Here is a 17,115-nt window from a genome sequence, read left to right on the forward strand (position 1 = left end):
ATTATGTAAAACAAGCAATTCGACAGCGCACAATACCAATTCGATTGACAATTTGCCTATTCTCCAGGAATTCTCGGTCGATGGAGCAAAAGCTCACGTGGCATCCTGGTTGGGGAACCCTCACGCCACACTAACGTAATTAACCGCATGGAAATGCCTCGTTGAGCACGATATAAATTAAATAAAGCAAGGCACACAACGAGGATATCCGCTGTTGCGCGGGGAAAATCGGGAAAACTTCAAACAGATATTTCTGATCACGTGCTTTTTTATTCCTGTGTATTTTGGAATTTGTATCGGTCGTTTTTTTTTTCTATTATTAATACGGCTAACTACATCTAAAATGGTTTCAACATTACTTTATACCGTTGCATGCGAAAAACCGTTACCGTTGCCGATTTATGTTTGAGGTTGAGGTACCCCGGTTGCGGTAATAAAATATTGACATACAACAGGCTTTCGTCGCTCGAGCGAAAGTACAATTAATGTTTTATCATGTTTGATTTAAAACAAAATGGTTAAATGTACTAACAAAAGGACAGATAAAGTGAGATAAATAGAGAGTTAAAGGGAGAGAGCGTGTGCGTTTGGTAACCACAGTTGTGTGCTGCACATTTATCAACATTATAGCACTGTTTCCCTCCCCCGTTTTGTCGCTTCAGATGAATGAATATCGTGGTGGACTTTTGGTGGTGGATCGCTGCAACGTTCCTTCCGCAAAGGCTGGATCGGGCTTGATGGCCGTTTGCAGTGTTGGTCCCGTCCGGATTGGTTCGTTTAATTTGGATGCTGCATTCTGTTGGATATCACAGAAGAGAGGAAAAGCGCGCGTGGTGTCCACGTTAATTAGGTTAATTATTTGGAATACAATTTATCACCCCCACGCACACCCGCCCCGGCGAGTAAGTTGCGAAGGAAAACCACCAACCACGTGGTGGAAAAACACCAACACATACCTGGCCGTACGGTGGTATGGTTTGGGTGATATGTTTCGTCCCAATGCCACCATCATCCTTCGACGCGTCGGTGCCGATGGTGTTGCTGTTGGTGATGCCTGTTGTTGGGCCGGAAGAATGATGGACGCGTGTCAGCGCAAACTTTTGCTGCTCGTACGTGCGTCGCATCGCGAGTGCTCGATTGCGCTGCCAGCGGAAGTAGATGAAGGTGGCAAGCCCGATGCAGAGAAGCGTCACGAGTAGGATCAGCAGGATCAGGTTGTTGTTGGTGGTGAGCAGAAAGACGGGCAGACAGCCGACCAGCAGCAGGAGTATAATCGCGAGGGCGAAGAAGATGCCCGCCTTGTAGCAACCGTAGTGTTTCTCTATGGGGAGGGAGAAGAAATTAGGTCACAATGAGTGAAACGGTGAAGATAGCGAGAGGTGGATGAGAATTAGCACAACACGATGGCTTTATTACTTTGGGCAAGTTTGAACTGACAGTTGTCACGAGCAGCTTGATAGGGAATAGGGGTGCTAGAAGAACGTGAGCAAATGTGCATTTTTGATGGCGGAAGAGCTTCTTAATCGTAACGATTTGCCTCTTGAAACACTACCGAGCTTCTGCGGTTCACGATTTATTGGTTCTTTAAATCTTCTTTAAGTCAAATTCGTCAGAAAGCTTACATTACAATTGCATTGCATAATTACTAACTACCGCTCGATGTCCGGATAGTCGTATTCCTGCTGCTCAGCCTGTTCTAAGATGTCTAGCTGGGTCTGAATGTATTCAAGTGTCTCCATTAACTCGAACTGTCCTTCATAAAGTTGTTTAGCCGCAAGTGCTGTTCTAACTGCACCAATGAAATATCGTTGATCAAGTCCGATCGTTGGGTTGTAGCGCTGTTTTACAGCGTCGATCATTCGGGATCTCTCGGAAAGATCAAACTCATCGGCAAAGCCTGCCACTCCCGACAACTCCTCAATCACTAGAAGAAACTTTTCCAATTCGCTTGCAATAAGGTTGGAGATTGTATCTGAAACAGGAGGTGAATCCGTTGCACTACTGCTGAAGCCTGCTTGATCTCTCGAAGAAGGTAAAGCAAAGCTTCTACCAGAATCTTCATTCTCGGTGTCATCTATGTTGGTGCTGGAGTTTTCTGCAAAGTATATTGCTGGTTCTTCTTTTCCATCTAAGATTTCACTTGATTGATTGTATGTCGTGTCAGAAGCTTCTTGTCTGGCCCAATCATTATCACTTACATCATTTTGATTCACATAATTTTCGATCAATACTCCACGTGAAGATTGTATATAATATTCATTTGATTCTCTCTCTATTTTACTCGCTGGACTATTGCTCCATTCTTCCTTGATATCACGTTCAAGATCATCAATTAGGCGATTGTTACTAGCCCCTAGATGCGAGCTCTTTAAACTCCAAAATCGACGTAATGTACGTAGTAGAACAGGGGCAAGCAGCCTATAATCATTAGCAAGCTGTAGCTGATACCGATTAGGAAAAGGTTCCATACGAAAGAGCTCTTCAAAACCCTTCTCTTGTTGTAGTTTACGTTCTAACTGATCGAGAAGCTCCTTGTTGGTAATTCGCTCGAGCGCACCCTTGAACAACGCACTACCAAAGGCCCACGGACGACGATAAGCACGGACAATCTTTCCAAGGTAATACAGCTCCAGCAGGACCTTCCTTTCTTCTCGTTTTATTGTGAGCAGAGTTCTTCCTTCAGCAGTTTCATTTGGTTCAAACTCGCGATGCGAAACGACGTATCCTTCTATAGAGGCGTGTACGAAAACGAACCACAGCAAGAGGTAGGATGTTCTCATTTTGACGACCAATACAATACTATGGCTGTGTAGAATAGCTAAACCTCACCACAGGCTTGCAACAGTACAGGTAGAAGAGTTAATAATTCCTTTAAAACCAAAGTTTACCTCTTTGTGCTGGAATTTACGTCGTAATGGTTCTCATCCAATACCTGAAAATAAATCTACCTAAAAAGTCGTTACTACGCCAGTTTTGATAATATACGGCTCTAGTGTAGCTCTTTTTATTAAAATACTGTTTATGTACATGACTCAAACGCAACTAAATATTACGACACGAATATCTTCTCCGCCAGTGTCCCGATCCACTTCCAAAAATTTCGTTTTACGTCTGGAAATCCGTCAATGCGTGGTACGCGCCTGATTGTATCATCCTTAACGTTCGAGGTCGGCTTTACTTTCGCTTTTTAAATCCTCTTCTACACCAGATTCAGTCGGTGCGTCACTTTCTGCCTTCAGCACAGCGTCATTCTGGTCTTCGTGTCTGAAAGTGTTCTCAGCGGCTTCACCATTCACTCCATAATACCGGGAGAAGTAATCGTCCTCCTTCGGGTCCGCTTCTTTCGGTGCAATCTTGTCTTCTCGTGCTTCACTCTCAAGCTGCGACTGCAGGAACTCTAGTGCCGCTAGGAGATCCACCCGACCACGGCTTAGTTCCTTGGTGTTAAGCAACTTAAACAATGCCTTCACGAGATCCCGCTGATCGAGCCCGATTGTGGGTGAGAAGCCCTGGTTCACCCATCCGATCATACGCGTTCGATCGGCCCGATCGAACTCCTGCGAAACACCATCCACGCCCGATAGTTCCTCGACGAGCAGCAAGAACTTGTCCAGCTCGATAGCGATCAGCTCCCGGGCAGCCCTTTCGATCTGTTCGTTGAGTACCGCTGGGGATTGAGTTACCTCGGTCAAGGTTGTCGATTGCTGGATGATAACCACCGGAACTTGTGCCTGCTGCTGCTGCTGCTGCTGTTGTTTCAGTTGCTGTCTTCTTCGGTTGTTGTTCCGACGACCCTCAATCTCGTCGGTAAGAGCATTAGCGTATTTATCGTCGGAAAAGTCGTAAGGAGCTGGCTCGGTTGTATCGACAAGAGCTGCCACCGCCATGCCCTCTGGGATGTCTTCCGCGACATTGGAATGTGTTTCGGTTTCAGCACCGAGCCAAGGTGCTTCCGTAGCTGCTACATCAACGTTATCCTCGTTGGTGTCTATGAGTGCTCCAAATACCATATCCTCTGGAATATCTTCACTGAATTCCGGATTCGTCTCGACCGGTTGTTCCGCATCGATGGGTACAAGGTCTGGAGAACTTTCTACTGAAGCTTCTTCCACATCGTCCTCTTCATGATCACTACTCACAAACTGATCCACAACCATATCTTCCGGGATGTAATCATGGGGGGCTGTGTTGGGTTCGATTGGTTCTTCGAAAATCACTAACGGATCGATTGTAACTTCCTCCGCAACATGAATATCCGCTTCTTCGGTGGGAAAAGGCTTCGCATCTTCATCGTTTCCACTCAACGATTCAAACACCATATCGTTGGGAATCTCGACGTGTTTCTCTACAGCTTCTGGTTCCAAATCCACCAACAGCAAGTCATTTTTATCATCGATCAAATTCACCGGCTCATCTCCATCGAACGCTTGAATGCTGCTCTCGGTATCGTCCATCACGTTAACATCTTCCTTATCCGTTGGACCGTAAGCACTGGCCCACAAAGACGACGAAGGTTTATAACCCGGGAATAGGTTGTAGTACGACTCGGAATCAAAAGAATGCGGACGAGGACCCCATTGGATCCCATTTTTCTGTTCCCATTCTGGTTCTTTCACATCAGCCCACTGATACTCTTGGGGAAGATCGTTCTCACTTTCCACAACTAGCTCCTCAACTGGGAGCTTGTAAACTTCTGCTTCTTCCGGAGCTGGATGGACCACATCTAGCTCGTTGGTTTCGTAATACACCGGGTCTTTGTGTGTGGCAATGTGCTTTTCCGGCACGACGATAGCAACAACTCCATCTCCTTGTAGATCTTTTACTGCTTGCTGCAAACTTTGCCACTCACGCTGCTGATCGCGAAGGAGCTCTCCAATCACGTCGTCCTTATCGCTGATATCGAGCCCACCGGTGCCGTGTTTTAAGCCCAAGATTTTACGTAAAGTACGCACCATAATAGGAGCAAGCAGACGATAATCATTTGCCAGCTGCACATGCATCTGATCCGGAACGGTTCCATCCGTTCCGATGCGGGCAATCTCTTCAAACCCGTTCACTTTGCGTAGCTTACGCTCTAACTGATCGAGAAGCTCCCTGTTGGTAATTCGCTCGATGGCACTCTTAAACACCGGGCTACCAAAGGCCCACGGACGGCGATAAGCTCGAAGAATCTTTCCAAGGTAGTACAACTCGAGGAGGACCTTCCTTTCCTCTCGTTTTCTGGTAAGAAATATTCTTCCTTGATCTTCATCTTCCGAAGTCACTTCGTACCACGCATTTTCCACATCACTTTCACTTGGATCGATCGACTGGATGAGCACTTCTCGCTTGCGACGCGATATAACGTATCCTTTGGAAGTGGATGCTACAAACAAACACCAAAGCACAACTGTGAAAAGTCTCATCGTGAAGATGCGCTACAGGTGATGCTTGACAAAGAACTAAACCTTGATCGTATGAGGAGGCTAAATTTATACGTTACTTAAAATTAATACCTGAAGGCTCTGGACAAAAGATGCCTTGTGTGCGGGTAAACTATGTCTCGAATTATTCTCAAACATCTGTAGCGCATATAACGCCTCTCGTTTTTGTAACCTCGTTTTTTGTACCTGTTTGTTAGTTTTTCCCCAATTCTCTATTGTTATAGCTTGTTGCTAAAAGTGCTCATCACAAAGACATTGTTACCAATGCTCTGGGTTCTACCCCCTTTAGGTTGATTACATTTTTGTTAGGCTCCGGGCTAATGTTCTAATGCAACCTTATAACACCCACCATATTCAAAAGATGCACGTTGCATTAATTAAAACCGATGCACTCATGTACGCTGCATTGAATGTCTGGGCTTTTTACCACGACCAAACTCTAGAGCATTTCTATCGAAACGGTCCAATTTCCAAACCCTCTCCCGTCTAGTTTGAATGAAGAAGAAAGAACCGGTTCCGTTGGCAGCATCAGTCGGTCCTCTCCTGTTCGTCGACACACCGTCGGACTAATTAAAACCTATATTTTCTGCTGACCGAATTCGACGGACGTACGAACCCCATCCACCCCAGCAAGGCGTTCATCCTGTAATCAGTGGAATAAAAAGGCCGTTCGATGGAGGAGGGGGGGGGGGTTTGCGGGTGTGGTGCTAAATTACAAGACTCCCTTTTACCCGAACGGTGGGGTCCCTTTTTTGCCATTGAGTTTCCGGAGCAAATGACAGAGCACTGGGTCGAAGCTATCTTCTGCCTCGGTGACATCCGGAGCTCGAGGACCGCATGTCAGTTGGAACCCGGAGCCTGGCATCCGGTACACGAAATTTATTCTTTTCAATATCAGCCAGAAACTCCCTCAAGCTTTGTGGACGAGCATGAACGTGGTCAACAGTTTGGGGACATTCATTCGGTACGGTTTTGTAACATGTTTCGACAAATGTTCCGCGCCACCTATGGAGAAGAATGATTCGTTTCCCCACCTTGAAGCTAGGCACACACACACATATATATACAAAAAAAAACCTTCACCGGTCGCCCGGGAGGTTAAAGTTCAGCATGCTGCCGGCCGTTGGACAGCACGATTCTTCCCTTAAAGGGTCGAGTTTTTATTGCGCCCCGTTTTGTTGAACCAAACGAACAGCGTCACGTGGAAAAGCGGGATGAACTTTTAATTACAATCCGAGCCGAAGTACAAAGGGGCTGGGAGAAAGGTTGTGAGATGAAGGACCTATTGGAGGAAGGGTGGAAGCAAAGCGAAACCATTGTCGCCAGTTGTGTCACGCTTTTGGCGTTCATCGCTCTGAAGACGAGCTTCTGTCGTTGGCGTGTCTCGAGAGAAGAAGTCAAAGGACAAGCGGAGAGGTTAATTTGCGAACGAAGAGAAGAGTAGAGAGGCAGTGGGTGGAAGGTCTCCTATTCCCGAATCTGGCTGTACCACCATTGGTCATTTTCCTTTTTCGTCGCTTTTCCCGTCCATTTTCTTCACGTCTGGTCTGGTCGGCGTGTATTTGGTTGTGAATGAAATTGGTTCGTCAAGCGTGTGGCACAACTTATCATACACGGTGCGTGGTAGCCTTGGAGGTGGAGGAATAGGAAAAGAAAAGCGATGTTGTACAACTGTTGATATGTCATATGGGTTGTGTAGTTCTTTTTTGGTCTGGATGAAAGAAAAGGGTAACGCACAAATCATTCTCCGATTGGATGGATTAATTATTGTCAACGAGTGAGAACATTGCTATGATAGCTGTTGAAGAGTGTGACAATCGGTTGGGGAGGGATAATGTTTTTGACGCATATTACTGTTAGTTTTGGGGCGGCCCTGTGATGTAGGCGACATCGGCGCCGGTCTTCAAACGGCAGGACCGGGGTTCAAATCCGCCAAACGGCATGACAGGGGATTTTTCCGCAATAACTGGGCGGGGAGTGGAAGGATCGGGTTGAGGTGTTCCACAAAAAGCTGCGTGGTTCAAAGACTCATCCAACGGTACGCGGAATCCCCCGATCGGTCCAGGAATGGCCGAGTTATCACCGATTTTCCACGGGAATGTTTCAGTTTTTCCGCAATAACTAGGCGGGGGATGGTGGGATCGGGTTGAGGTGTTCTGCAAAAAGCTGCGTGGTCCAAAGACTCATCCAACGGTACGCCGAACGCCCCGATCGGTCAAGGAATGGCCGAGTTATCACCGATTTTCCACGGGAATGTTTCAGTTTTTCCGCAATAACTGGGCGGGGAGTGGTGGGATCGGGTTGGGGTGTTCTACAAAAAGTTGCGCGGCTCAAAGACTCATCCAACAGTTTGCAGAAAATTCCGATCGGTCAAGGAATGGCAGAGTTATCACCGATTTTCCACGGGAATGCTGCTGGCAGAATTTTCCGTCAGTTTAAGAAAAATCTTCCCTAATTCCGTTTAATATTAAAAATAAGTTGCGGAGGTCTTTCAACGGATATTTAAGGAAAGAAATAAAAATGAGAGGAAATTACTTAAAATTGAAGAAAAAGTTAAAATTGTGCCGGAAAAAATTTGTCTTGTCGGAAAGAAAATATTTTCCAATCCGTTTTTAAAATTTCCATTTGCTACCTCCTCGGAATCATGCTCTCCTGTTACTCCTGGTCGGATTTTGCCGCATCGAAATTGGCCAGATTTCGGTCGAAAATCTGCCACCGGGAGCGACTTGAAGTAACAGGAGAGCATGAATTCGTGGAGGTAGCTCGGGCCGACCGAAAAATCGAAAATCCAATCTTAAAACCCAAAGTCAATTTTAAAGTTGCGGTGGAACTTTTTATTTGGAAATCAACTTTTAAAATTGACTTTGGGTTTTTAGGTTGGATTTACGATTTTTCGATTGGCCCGAGCTACCTCCACGAATTCATGCTATCCTGTTACTTCAAGTCGCTCCCGGTGGCAGATTTTCGACCGAAATCTGGCCAATTTCGATGCGGCAAAATCCGACCAGGAGTAACAGGAGAGCATGATTCCGAGGAGGTAGCAAATGGAAATTTTAAAAACGGATTGGAAAATATTTTCTTTCCGACAAGACAAATTTTTTCCGGCACAATTTTAACTTTTTCTTCAATTTTAAGTAATCGTTTCAGTTTTTCCGCAATAACTGGGCGGGGAGAGGTGCGATCAGGTTGAGGTGTTCCGCAAAAAGCTGCGTGGTCTAAAGACTCATCCAACGGTACGCGGAACGCCCCGATCGGTCCAGGAATGGCCGAGTTATCACCGATTTTCCACGGGAATGTTTCAGTTTTTCCGCAATAACTGGGCGGGGGATGGTGGGATCAGGTTGAGATAATCTGCAAAAAGCTGCGCGGTCCAAAGACTCATCCAACGGTACGTGGAACGCCCCGAACGGTCCAGGAATGGCCGAGTTATCACCGATTTTCCGCGGGAATGTTTTAGTTTTTCCGCAATAACTGGGCGGGGAGAGGTGGGATCGGGTTGAGGTGTTCCACAAAAAGTTGTGCGGTCTAAAGACTCATCCAACGGTACGCGGAACGCCCCAATTGGTCCAGGAATGGCCGAGTTATCGCCGATTTTCCGCGGGAATGTTTTAGTTTTTCCGCAATAACTGGGCGGGGATGGTGGGATCAGGTTGAGGTGTTCTGCAAAAGGCTGCGTGGTCCAAAAACTCATCCAACGGTACGTGGAACGCCCCGATCGGTCCAGGAATGGCCGAGTTATCACCGATTTTCCACGGGAATGTTTCAGTTTTTCCGCAATAACTGGGCGGGGGATGGTGGGATCGGGTTGAGATGTTCCGCGAAAAGCTGCGTGGTCTAAAGACTCATCCAACAGTACGCGGAACGCTCCAATCGGTCAAGGAATGGCCGAGTTATCACCGATTTTCCACGGGAATGTTTCAGTTTTTCCGCAATAACTGGGCGGGGGATGGTGGGATCAGGTTGAGATGTTCTGCAAAATGCTGCGCGGTCCAAAGACTCATCCAACGGTACGTGGAACGCCCCAATTGGTCCAGGAATGGCCGAGTTATCGCCGATTTTCCATGGGAATGTTTCAGTTTTTCCGCAATAACTGGGCGGGGATGGTGGGATCAGGTTGAGGTGTTCTGCAAAAGGCTGCGTGGTCCAAAAACTCATCCAACGGTACGTGGAACGCCCCGATCGGTCCAGGAATGGCCGAGTTATCACCGATTTTCCATGGGAATGTTTCAGTTTTTCCGCAATAACTGGGCGGGGGATGGTGGGATCGGGTTGAGATGTTCCACAAAAAGCTGCGTGGTTCAAAGACTCATCCAACGGTACGCCGAACGCCCCGATCGGTCAAGGAATGGCCGAGTTATCACCGATTTTCCACGGGAATGTTTCAGTTTTTCCGCAATAACTGGGCGGGGAGTGGTGGGATCGGGTTGGGGTGTTCTGCAAAAAGCTGCGTGGTTCAAAGACTCATCCAACGGTACGCGGAACGCCCCGATCGGTCAAGGAATGGCCGAGTTATCACCGATTTTCCACGGGAATGTTTCAGTTTTTCCGCAATAACTGGGCGGGGAGTGGTGGGATCGGGTTGGGGTGTTCTACAAAAAGTTGCGCGGCTCAAAGACTCATCCAACAGTTTGCGGAAAATTCCGATCGGTCAAGGAATGGCAGAGTTATCACCGATTTTCCACGGGAATGCTGCTGGCAGAATTTTCCGTCAGTTTAAGAAAAATCTTCCCTAATTCCGTTTAATATTAAAAAATAAGTTGCGGAGGTCTTTTAACGGATTTTTGAGGAAAGAAATAAAAATGAGAGGAAATTACTTAAAGTTGAAGAAAAAGTTAAAATTGTGCCGGAAAATATTTGTCTTGTCGGAAAGAAAATATTTTCCAATCCGTTTTTAAAATTTGCATTTGCTACCTCCTCGGAATCATGCTCTCCTGTTACTCCTGGTCGGATTTTGCCGCATCGAAATTGGCCAGATTTCGGTCGAAAATCTGCCACCGGGAGCGACTTGAAGTAACAGGAGAGCATGAATTCGTGGAGGTAGCTCGGGCCGACCGAAAAATCGAAAATCCAATCTTAAAACCCAAAGTCAATTTTAAAGTTGCGGTGGAACTTTTTATTTGGAAATCAACTTTTAAAATTGACTTTGGGTTTTTTGGTTGGATATACGATTTTTCGATTGGCCCGAGCTACCTCCACGAATTCATGCTATCCTGTTACTTCAAGTCGCTCCCGGTGGCAGATTTTCGACCGAAATCTGGCCAATTTCGATGCGGCAAAATCCGACCAGGAGTAACAGGAGAGCATGATTCCGAGGAGGTAGCAAATGGAAATTTTAAAAACGGATTGGAAAATATTTTCTTTCCGACAAGACAAATTTTTTCCGGCACAATTTTAACTTTTTCTTCAATTTTAAGTAATTTCCTCTCATTTTTATTTCTTTCCTTAAATATCCGTTAAAAGACCTCCGCAACTTATTTTTTAATATTAAACGGAATTAGGGAAGATTTTTCTTAAACTGACGGAAAATTCTGCCAGCAGCATTCCCGTGGAAAATCGGTGATAACTCTGCCATTCCTTGACCGATCGGAATTTTCCGCAAACTGTTGGATGAGTCTTTGAGCCGCGCAACTTTTTGTAGAACACCCCAACCCGATCCCACCATCCCCCGCCCAGTTATTGCGGAAAAACTGAAACATTCCCGTGGAAAATCGGTGATAACTCGGCCATTCCTTGACCGATCGGGGCGTTCCGCGTACCGTTGGATGAGTCTTTGAACCACGCAGCTTTTTGCAGAACACCCCAACCCGATCCCACCACTCCCCGCCCAGTTATTGCGGAAAAACTGAAACATTCCCGTGGAAAATCGGTGATAACTCGGCCATTCCTTGATCGATCGGGGCGTTCGGCGTACCGTTGGATGAGTCTTTGAACCACGCAGCTTTTTGTGGAACATCTCAACCCGATCCCACCATCCCCCGCCCAGTTATTGCGGAAAAACTGAAACATTCCCATGGAAAATCGGTGATAACTCGGCCATTCCTGGACCGATCGGGGCGTTCCACGTACCGTTGGATGAGTTTTTGGACCACGCAGCCTTTTGCAGAACACCTCAACCTGATCCCACCATCCCCGCCCAGTTATTGCGGAAAAACTGAAACATTCCCATGGAAAATCGGCGATAATTCGGCCATTCCTGGACCAATTGGGGCGTTCCGCGTACCGTTGGATGAGTCTTTGGACCGCGCAGCTTTTTGCAGAATACCTCAACCCGATCGCACCTCTCCCCGCCCAGTTATTGCGGAAAAACTAAAACATTCCCGCGGAAAATCGGCGATAACTCGGCCATTCCTGGACCGATCGGGGCGTTCCACGTACCGTTGGATGAGTCTTTGGACCGCGCAGCATTTTGCAGAACATCTCAACCTGATCCCACCATCCCCCGCCCAGTTATTGCGGAAAAACTGAAACATTCCCGTGGAAAATCGGTGATAACTCGGCCATTCCTGGACCGATCGGGGCGTTCCGCGTACCGTTGGATGAGTCTTTAGACCGCGCAACTTTTTGCAGAATACCTCAACCCGATCGCACCTCTCCCCGCCCAGTTATTGCGGAAAAACTAAAACATTCCCGTGGAAAATCGGCGATAACTCGGCCATTCCTGGACCAATTGGGGCGTTCCGCGTACCGTTGGATGAGTCTTTGGACCGCGCAGCTTTTTGCAGATTATCTCAACCTGATCCCACCATCCCCCGCCCAGTTATTGCGGAAAAACTGAAACATTCCCGTGGAAAATCGGTGATAACTCGGCCATTCCTGGACCGTTCGGGGCGTTCCACGTACCGTTGGATGAGTCTTTGGACCACGCAGCTTTTTGCAGAACATCTCAACCTGATCCCACCATCCCCCGCCCAGTTATTGCGGAAAAACTGAAACATTCCCGTGGAAAATCGGTGATAACTCGGCCATTCCTGGACCGATCGGGGCGTTCCGCGTACCGTTGGATGAGTCTTTAGACCACGCAGCTTTTTGCGGAACACCTCAACCTGATCGCACCTCTCCCCGCCCAGTTATTGCGGAAAAACTAAAACATTCCCGCGGAAAATCGGCGATAACTCGGCCATTCCTGGACCAATTGGGGCGTTCCGCGTACCGTTGGATGAGTCTTTAGACCGCACAACTTTTTGTGGAACATCTTAACCTGATCCCACCTCTCCCCGCCCAGTTATTGCGGAAAAACTTAAACATTCCCGTGGAAAATCGGTGATAACTCGGCCATTCCTGGACCGATCGGGGCGTTCCACGTACCGTTGGATGAGTCTTTGGACCGCGCAGCATTTTGCAGAACATCTCAACCTGATCCCACCATCCCTCGCCCATTTATTGCGGAAAAACTGAAACATTCCCGTGGAAAATCGGTGATAACTCGGCCATTCCTTGACCGATTGGAGCGTTCCGCGTACTGTTGGATGAGTCTTTAGACCACGCAGCTTTTCGCGGAACATCTCAACCCGATCCCACCATCCCCCGCCCAGTTATTGCGGAAAAACTGAAACATTCCCGTGGAAAATCGGTGATAACTCGGCCATTCCTGGACCGATCGGGGCGTTCCACGTACCGTTGGATGAGTTTTTGGACCACGCAGCCTTTTGCAGAACACCTCAACCTGATCCCACCATCCCCGCCCAGTTATTGCGGAAAAACTGAAACATTCCCATGGAAAATCGGCGATAACTCGGCCATTCCTGGACCAATTGGGGCGTTCCGCGTACCGTTGGATGAGTCTTTAGACCGCACAACTTTTTGTGGAACACCTCAACCTGATCCCACCTCTCCTCGCCCAGTTATTGCGGAAAAACTGAAACATTCCCGTGGAAAATCGGTGATAACTCGGCCATTCCTGGACCGATCGGGGCGTTCCACGTACCGTTGGATGAGTTTTTGGACCACGCAGCCTTTTGCAGAACACCTCAACCTGATCCCACCATCCCCGCCCAGTTATTGCGGAAAAACTGAAACATTCCCATGGAAAATCGGCGATAACTCGGCCATTCCTGGACCGATCGGGGCGTTCCGCGTACCGTTGGATGAGTCTTTAGACCACGCAGCTTTTTGCGGAACACCTCAACCTGATCCCACCTCTCCCCGCCCAATTATTGCGGAAAAACTGAAACATTCTCATGGAAAATCGGCGATAACTCGGCCATTCCTGAACCGATTGGGGCGTTCCACGTACCGTTGGATGCGTGTTTGAGGGCTTCGAGAGTCCCAATATTTCTCGCAAAATTCCACCAGTAGCATTTCTTTGGAAAATCAGCGATAACTCGCTTCTTTTTGGTCGAATCGGTTGGTGCTGCTTCGTATTGCTATGGCGGGGATGGAAATTTATTTGTTTACAATTGATTGTTACGATACAAGGGGGATGGAAATTTAATAGGATTTTTCAGCTCATATGAAAGGGCGAGGCCACCCCTGGCTGATGAGGCCCTACTGGCCAGCGACGCTGGCCAGTTAAGCTGATTTCTCCATCCTAGAGGCCCCTGGCGACGAGCCGCCAGCTTCGTCCATAGGCTATCTGTATGTGTTGGAGTCCCAATGTTGGTTTGAACTCTGAGTAGATCGTAGCTTTTTCGTCTAAATAGAAATGTGACAAGGGTTTGTCAAAAGCTATAAAATCCCCTTCGTATAGTGACTATTCAGCTGCTTGGCATGAGTCTAAATAAATAAATAATTATGAGGTTGACTTGACGTAAGATAGAAATTTCTTTCGACAATCCAATATTTTACTCGTCTCACAAGAGAAAGACCGAGATGGAGAGCAAAATTTGTACCTATCTTCTACCTAGCTCATCAAAAAGCCTTTTAGTATGAACAAAAGCCTTTTGTGTTGTAATTCAAATGCACGTCCAGTGTGAAGCATAAAAATAAACGTTCAACTAGATCGATGAACGTTTTAACACGACTGGCAAAAAGGGAGACCTAAAGTCGATTCGGCTAATTAAGAAACATAACCAACCTGTCCATAAACGTCCCTAAACATCGTCCGGAGCGCGAACGCTCACCGGCCGTGGCTGTCTACATTGCATTCACGGTAGCGAAATTTCGATTTAACGCTCGCTTGCCCTCGTAACCGGTAACGATGGTGCAATGTCGCGAATTTGCATCTTCCCAGCTTCCCATCGCTCAGGGACCACCAGTGGTGCCGGTACATTGAAGTGACAGGAGAAAATCGTCATCATAAAAGCAACAGTCGCCCCGTGTCGTCGTTCTCTGCTGCTGCTGCTGCTGCTGCTGCTAGGTGACCGACTTACTGGACAACGGTATTAATTTCGTGCACAGAGCGCGCCGGCAACACATGTTCGTAAATGTGTAACCCGGGCGACGAATGTGTCGTCTTGTAGAGTAGTAGTTTTCGCCACGACCTTACACATTCGCCGGCGTCCCCATTTTCCGGAAGCTACCCAATCGCAACGGTGGGAAGCCGAGGAAACATGAGCTCTCCCCGGACACAGTGATGTTTGGCCGTGTTTGGGACCGCTCGGTGATGGTTCGAGTGGTTCTCCTAGTTCCCGTTGTCGGGTACGGTACGAAATGGAATTTATTGGATAACGAGTATCGGTTTAGTTCAAGTGGAACGATGGTGGCGAGTGTGATGTTTGGTGAGGTTAGGTTTAACAAGTTTCTAATCAGTCCGGTGGATTGAAGGTCCAGTCGGCGTTGAGCAGCAGTTCTCGCTGTGTATTCCACGATCCACCGAAAGGCACGTTGGAGTGTTTTATTTCGTGGAATAATTTAACGTAAAAATGAGGTTAGAGGTCGAAGCACATTTGATTGGCAAACGAGTCAACAGTTTCAAGCCTAAGTAAATAGTATGCAATAAAATTGCAGTAAAATGAGCAGATCAAATTAATGTACAGAGGTACTGAATGCCACGTAGTTGCTCGCAATGAAATTGAAGTTGTGTAACACATTTTGCACAACGGTGTGCAGCTAATATTTTTACTCTCGTCACGTTTTACTAACCTCAAAAAACCTGCCTGCCACTAGCTTCACTTTGTATCATGTCAATGTGATGCATACACAGCAAAAGCAACAAAAAAATATTCCGACAAACTGTGCCGCATTTCGATTGCACCAAGTAAGGCGACATGGGGTGCAACAATTTGCTTCGCCAGCGAAAGATAATCTTCATCCCAAGCGCGCGAGTTGCGAGAGAGATACGACCTGGGACCGCTGGATAGCGAAAGCGCCCATTCACCGAAGTCATCGATGAGGATGAGGAAGTTCGAGTCGCAAGTCATGTCGAAGACCGTCGCCTGGAAACTGTGTTTCCCCACACAGAGACACACACACAACCGGGGAGTGCAAGAGGTAAGCTCGAGAAGGGTTATTACTATACCTGTTACGTGGGTATTGCTGTCCGGTCCGGTGGAACTTCCGCTTCCATGGCTAGATCGGTCGGCAAAGGAACAGCAGGATACTGTACAGGGCATTTTGTGAAATTTTGTAAACGTTCAGTGTAATTGGTTTCGCAGTGACCGATAGCAGGACGTTGTAGGTAAAAGCATGAGCGATAGCGAGAGACACTAGCGTCCAAATGCTTGCCTGGCGTAACAGCTCCCTCGGTAGTTGGTTGGTTGTGCTATTGTTGATGTTCGCTATTAGATGCGCCATGCGCATTATCTTTCCGGTACGATTCTAGGTGACGTTTTGATGAGTTTCCTCGATAGCTTCTGGAGAGGAACTCTTTCCCTAACTGAACCCGCTCAGGAAAGACCAATTAGTCGTGTACACGGTAGCACTGAGCGAACAAGATCACTCTGGAATTAGCGGAAGGGAAATAACACAGGGTTGCCAACGCACTAATTTTCACTTCTCTGAAACTTTTCAGATGTTAGCTCGGTAGTAGTCGAGTGCTTGTGTTGTCACATTTTTACTACGATGGATACTCAGTCGCCTTTTGACTTGAGGAGGAATTCACTCACTTTTACAATGTTGCACTGATCACAGAATCCCCTTTAAGCAAGGCAAAACGAGCTGTTGTGCATGCCCATTTGCAGAAAACCTATCCCAAATCTAGCTGACGACCACCTTCCGATGACGATTGCGGTAACGGTAGTTTTTGGCCTTTCGAGTTTTGGCCCGGTTGTTGTGCTTTTTCGAAATGAGCCGTCTGAGACGAGTCCCAAAATTAAAAGCCAACCTTTACCCGTGCGGTTGGTCTTGGTTTGGTTAGGGACGGGTCGGTAGTTTTTGGTCAATTACTGGGCTAGAAATGTGGGCCACACGCTGGCCAGTAACAGCGCTGGTAACACACGCTGGTGCGTAACAGTAGTTACGCACGGGAAAAAGGGAACTGGAAGAAACACACCGCGAGTGTGCGTACGTAAACACAATAACCACCACCCGACGATACACGATCGTGTTTGGCCCGGTACGGCGAGCGACACGCGGACACTGTGATCGTACGATTCGAGTAACCGAGCAGCACTGGCGGCGGAACCGGGGTTCTCCGCGAGCCAAGCGGCATTAGATAATTCCACCTTTGGGGTGTTTGTGCGATCGTTTGGTAAAGAGCATCGAAGATCACCGTGGCTGGTTGTCACGGTGGCGAGGTGGGTCTCTCTGACGTTCATATTCCCTTTTTTTTGGAGGGTGGCGTTGTCGTTGGGGCCAGAATCCCACACGGGGCGCA

At 47.5% G+C, this 17,115-nt stretch overlaps 1 protein-coding gene across 1 annotated transcript; it reads right to left on the reverse strand.

Moving 5' to 3' along the window:
• Window positions 1-595: 595 nt before the first annotated feature.
• On the reverse strand, window positions 596-15,914 carry LOC126568495 (uncharacterized). The gene is made up of 3 exons (XM_050224983.1): window positions 15,820-15,914; window positions 957-1,321; window positions 596-796 (listed from the first exon to the last, which is right to left on the reverse strand). Exons 1-3 carry the CDS (start codon window positions 15,911-15,913, stop codon window positions 659-661), a joined length of 597 nt encoding a protein of 198 aa, XP_050080940.1. The 5' UTR covers window position 15,914; the 3' UTR covers window positions 596-658.
• Window positions 15,915-17,115: the final 1,201 nt, after the last annotated feature.

The sequence above is a fragment of the Anopheles maculipalpis genome, chromosome 2RL (genome assembly GCF_943734695.1).
Source record: "Anopheles maculipalpis chromosome 2RL, idAnoMacuDA_375_x, whole genome shotgun sequence".
NCBI lineage: Eukaryota > Metazoa > Arthropoda > Insecta > Diptera > Culicidae > Anopheles > Anopheles maculipalpis.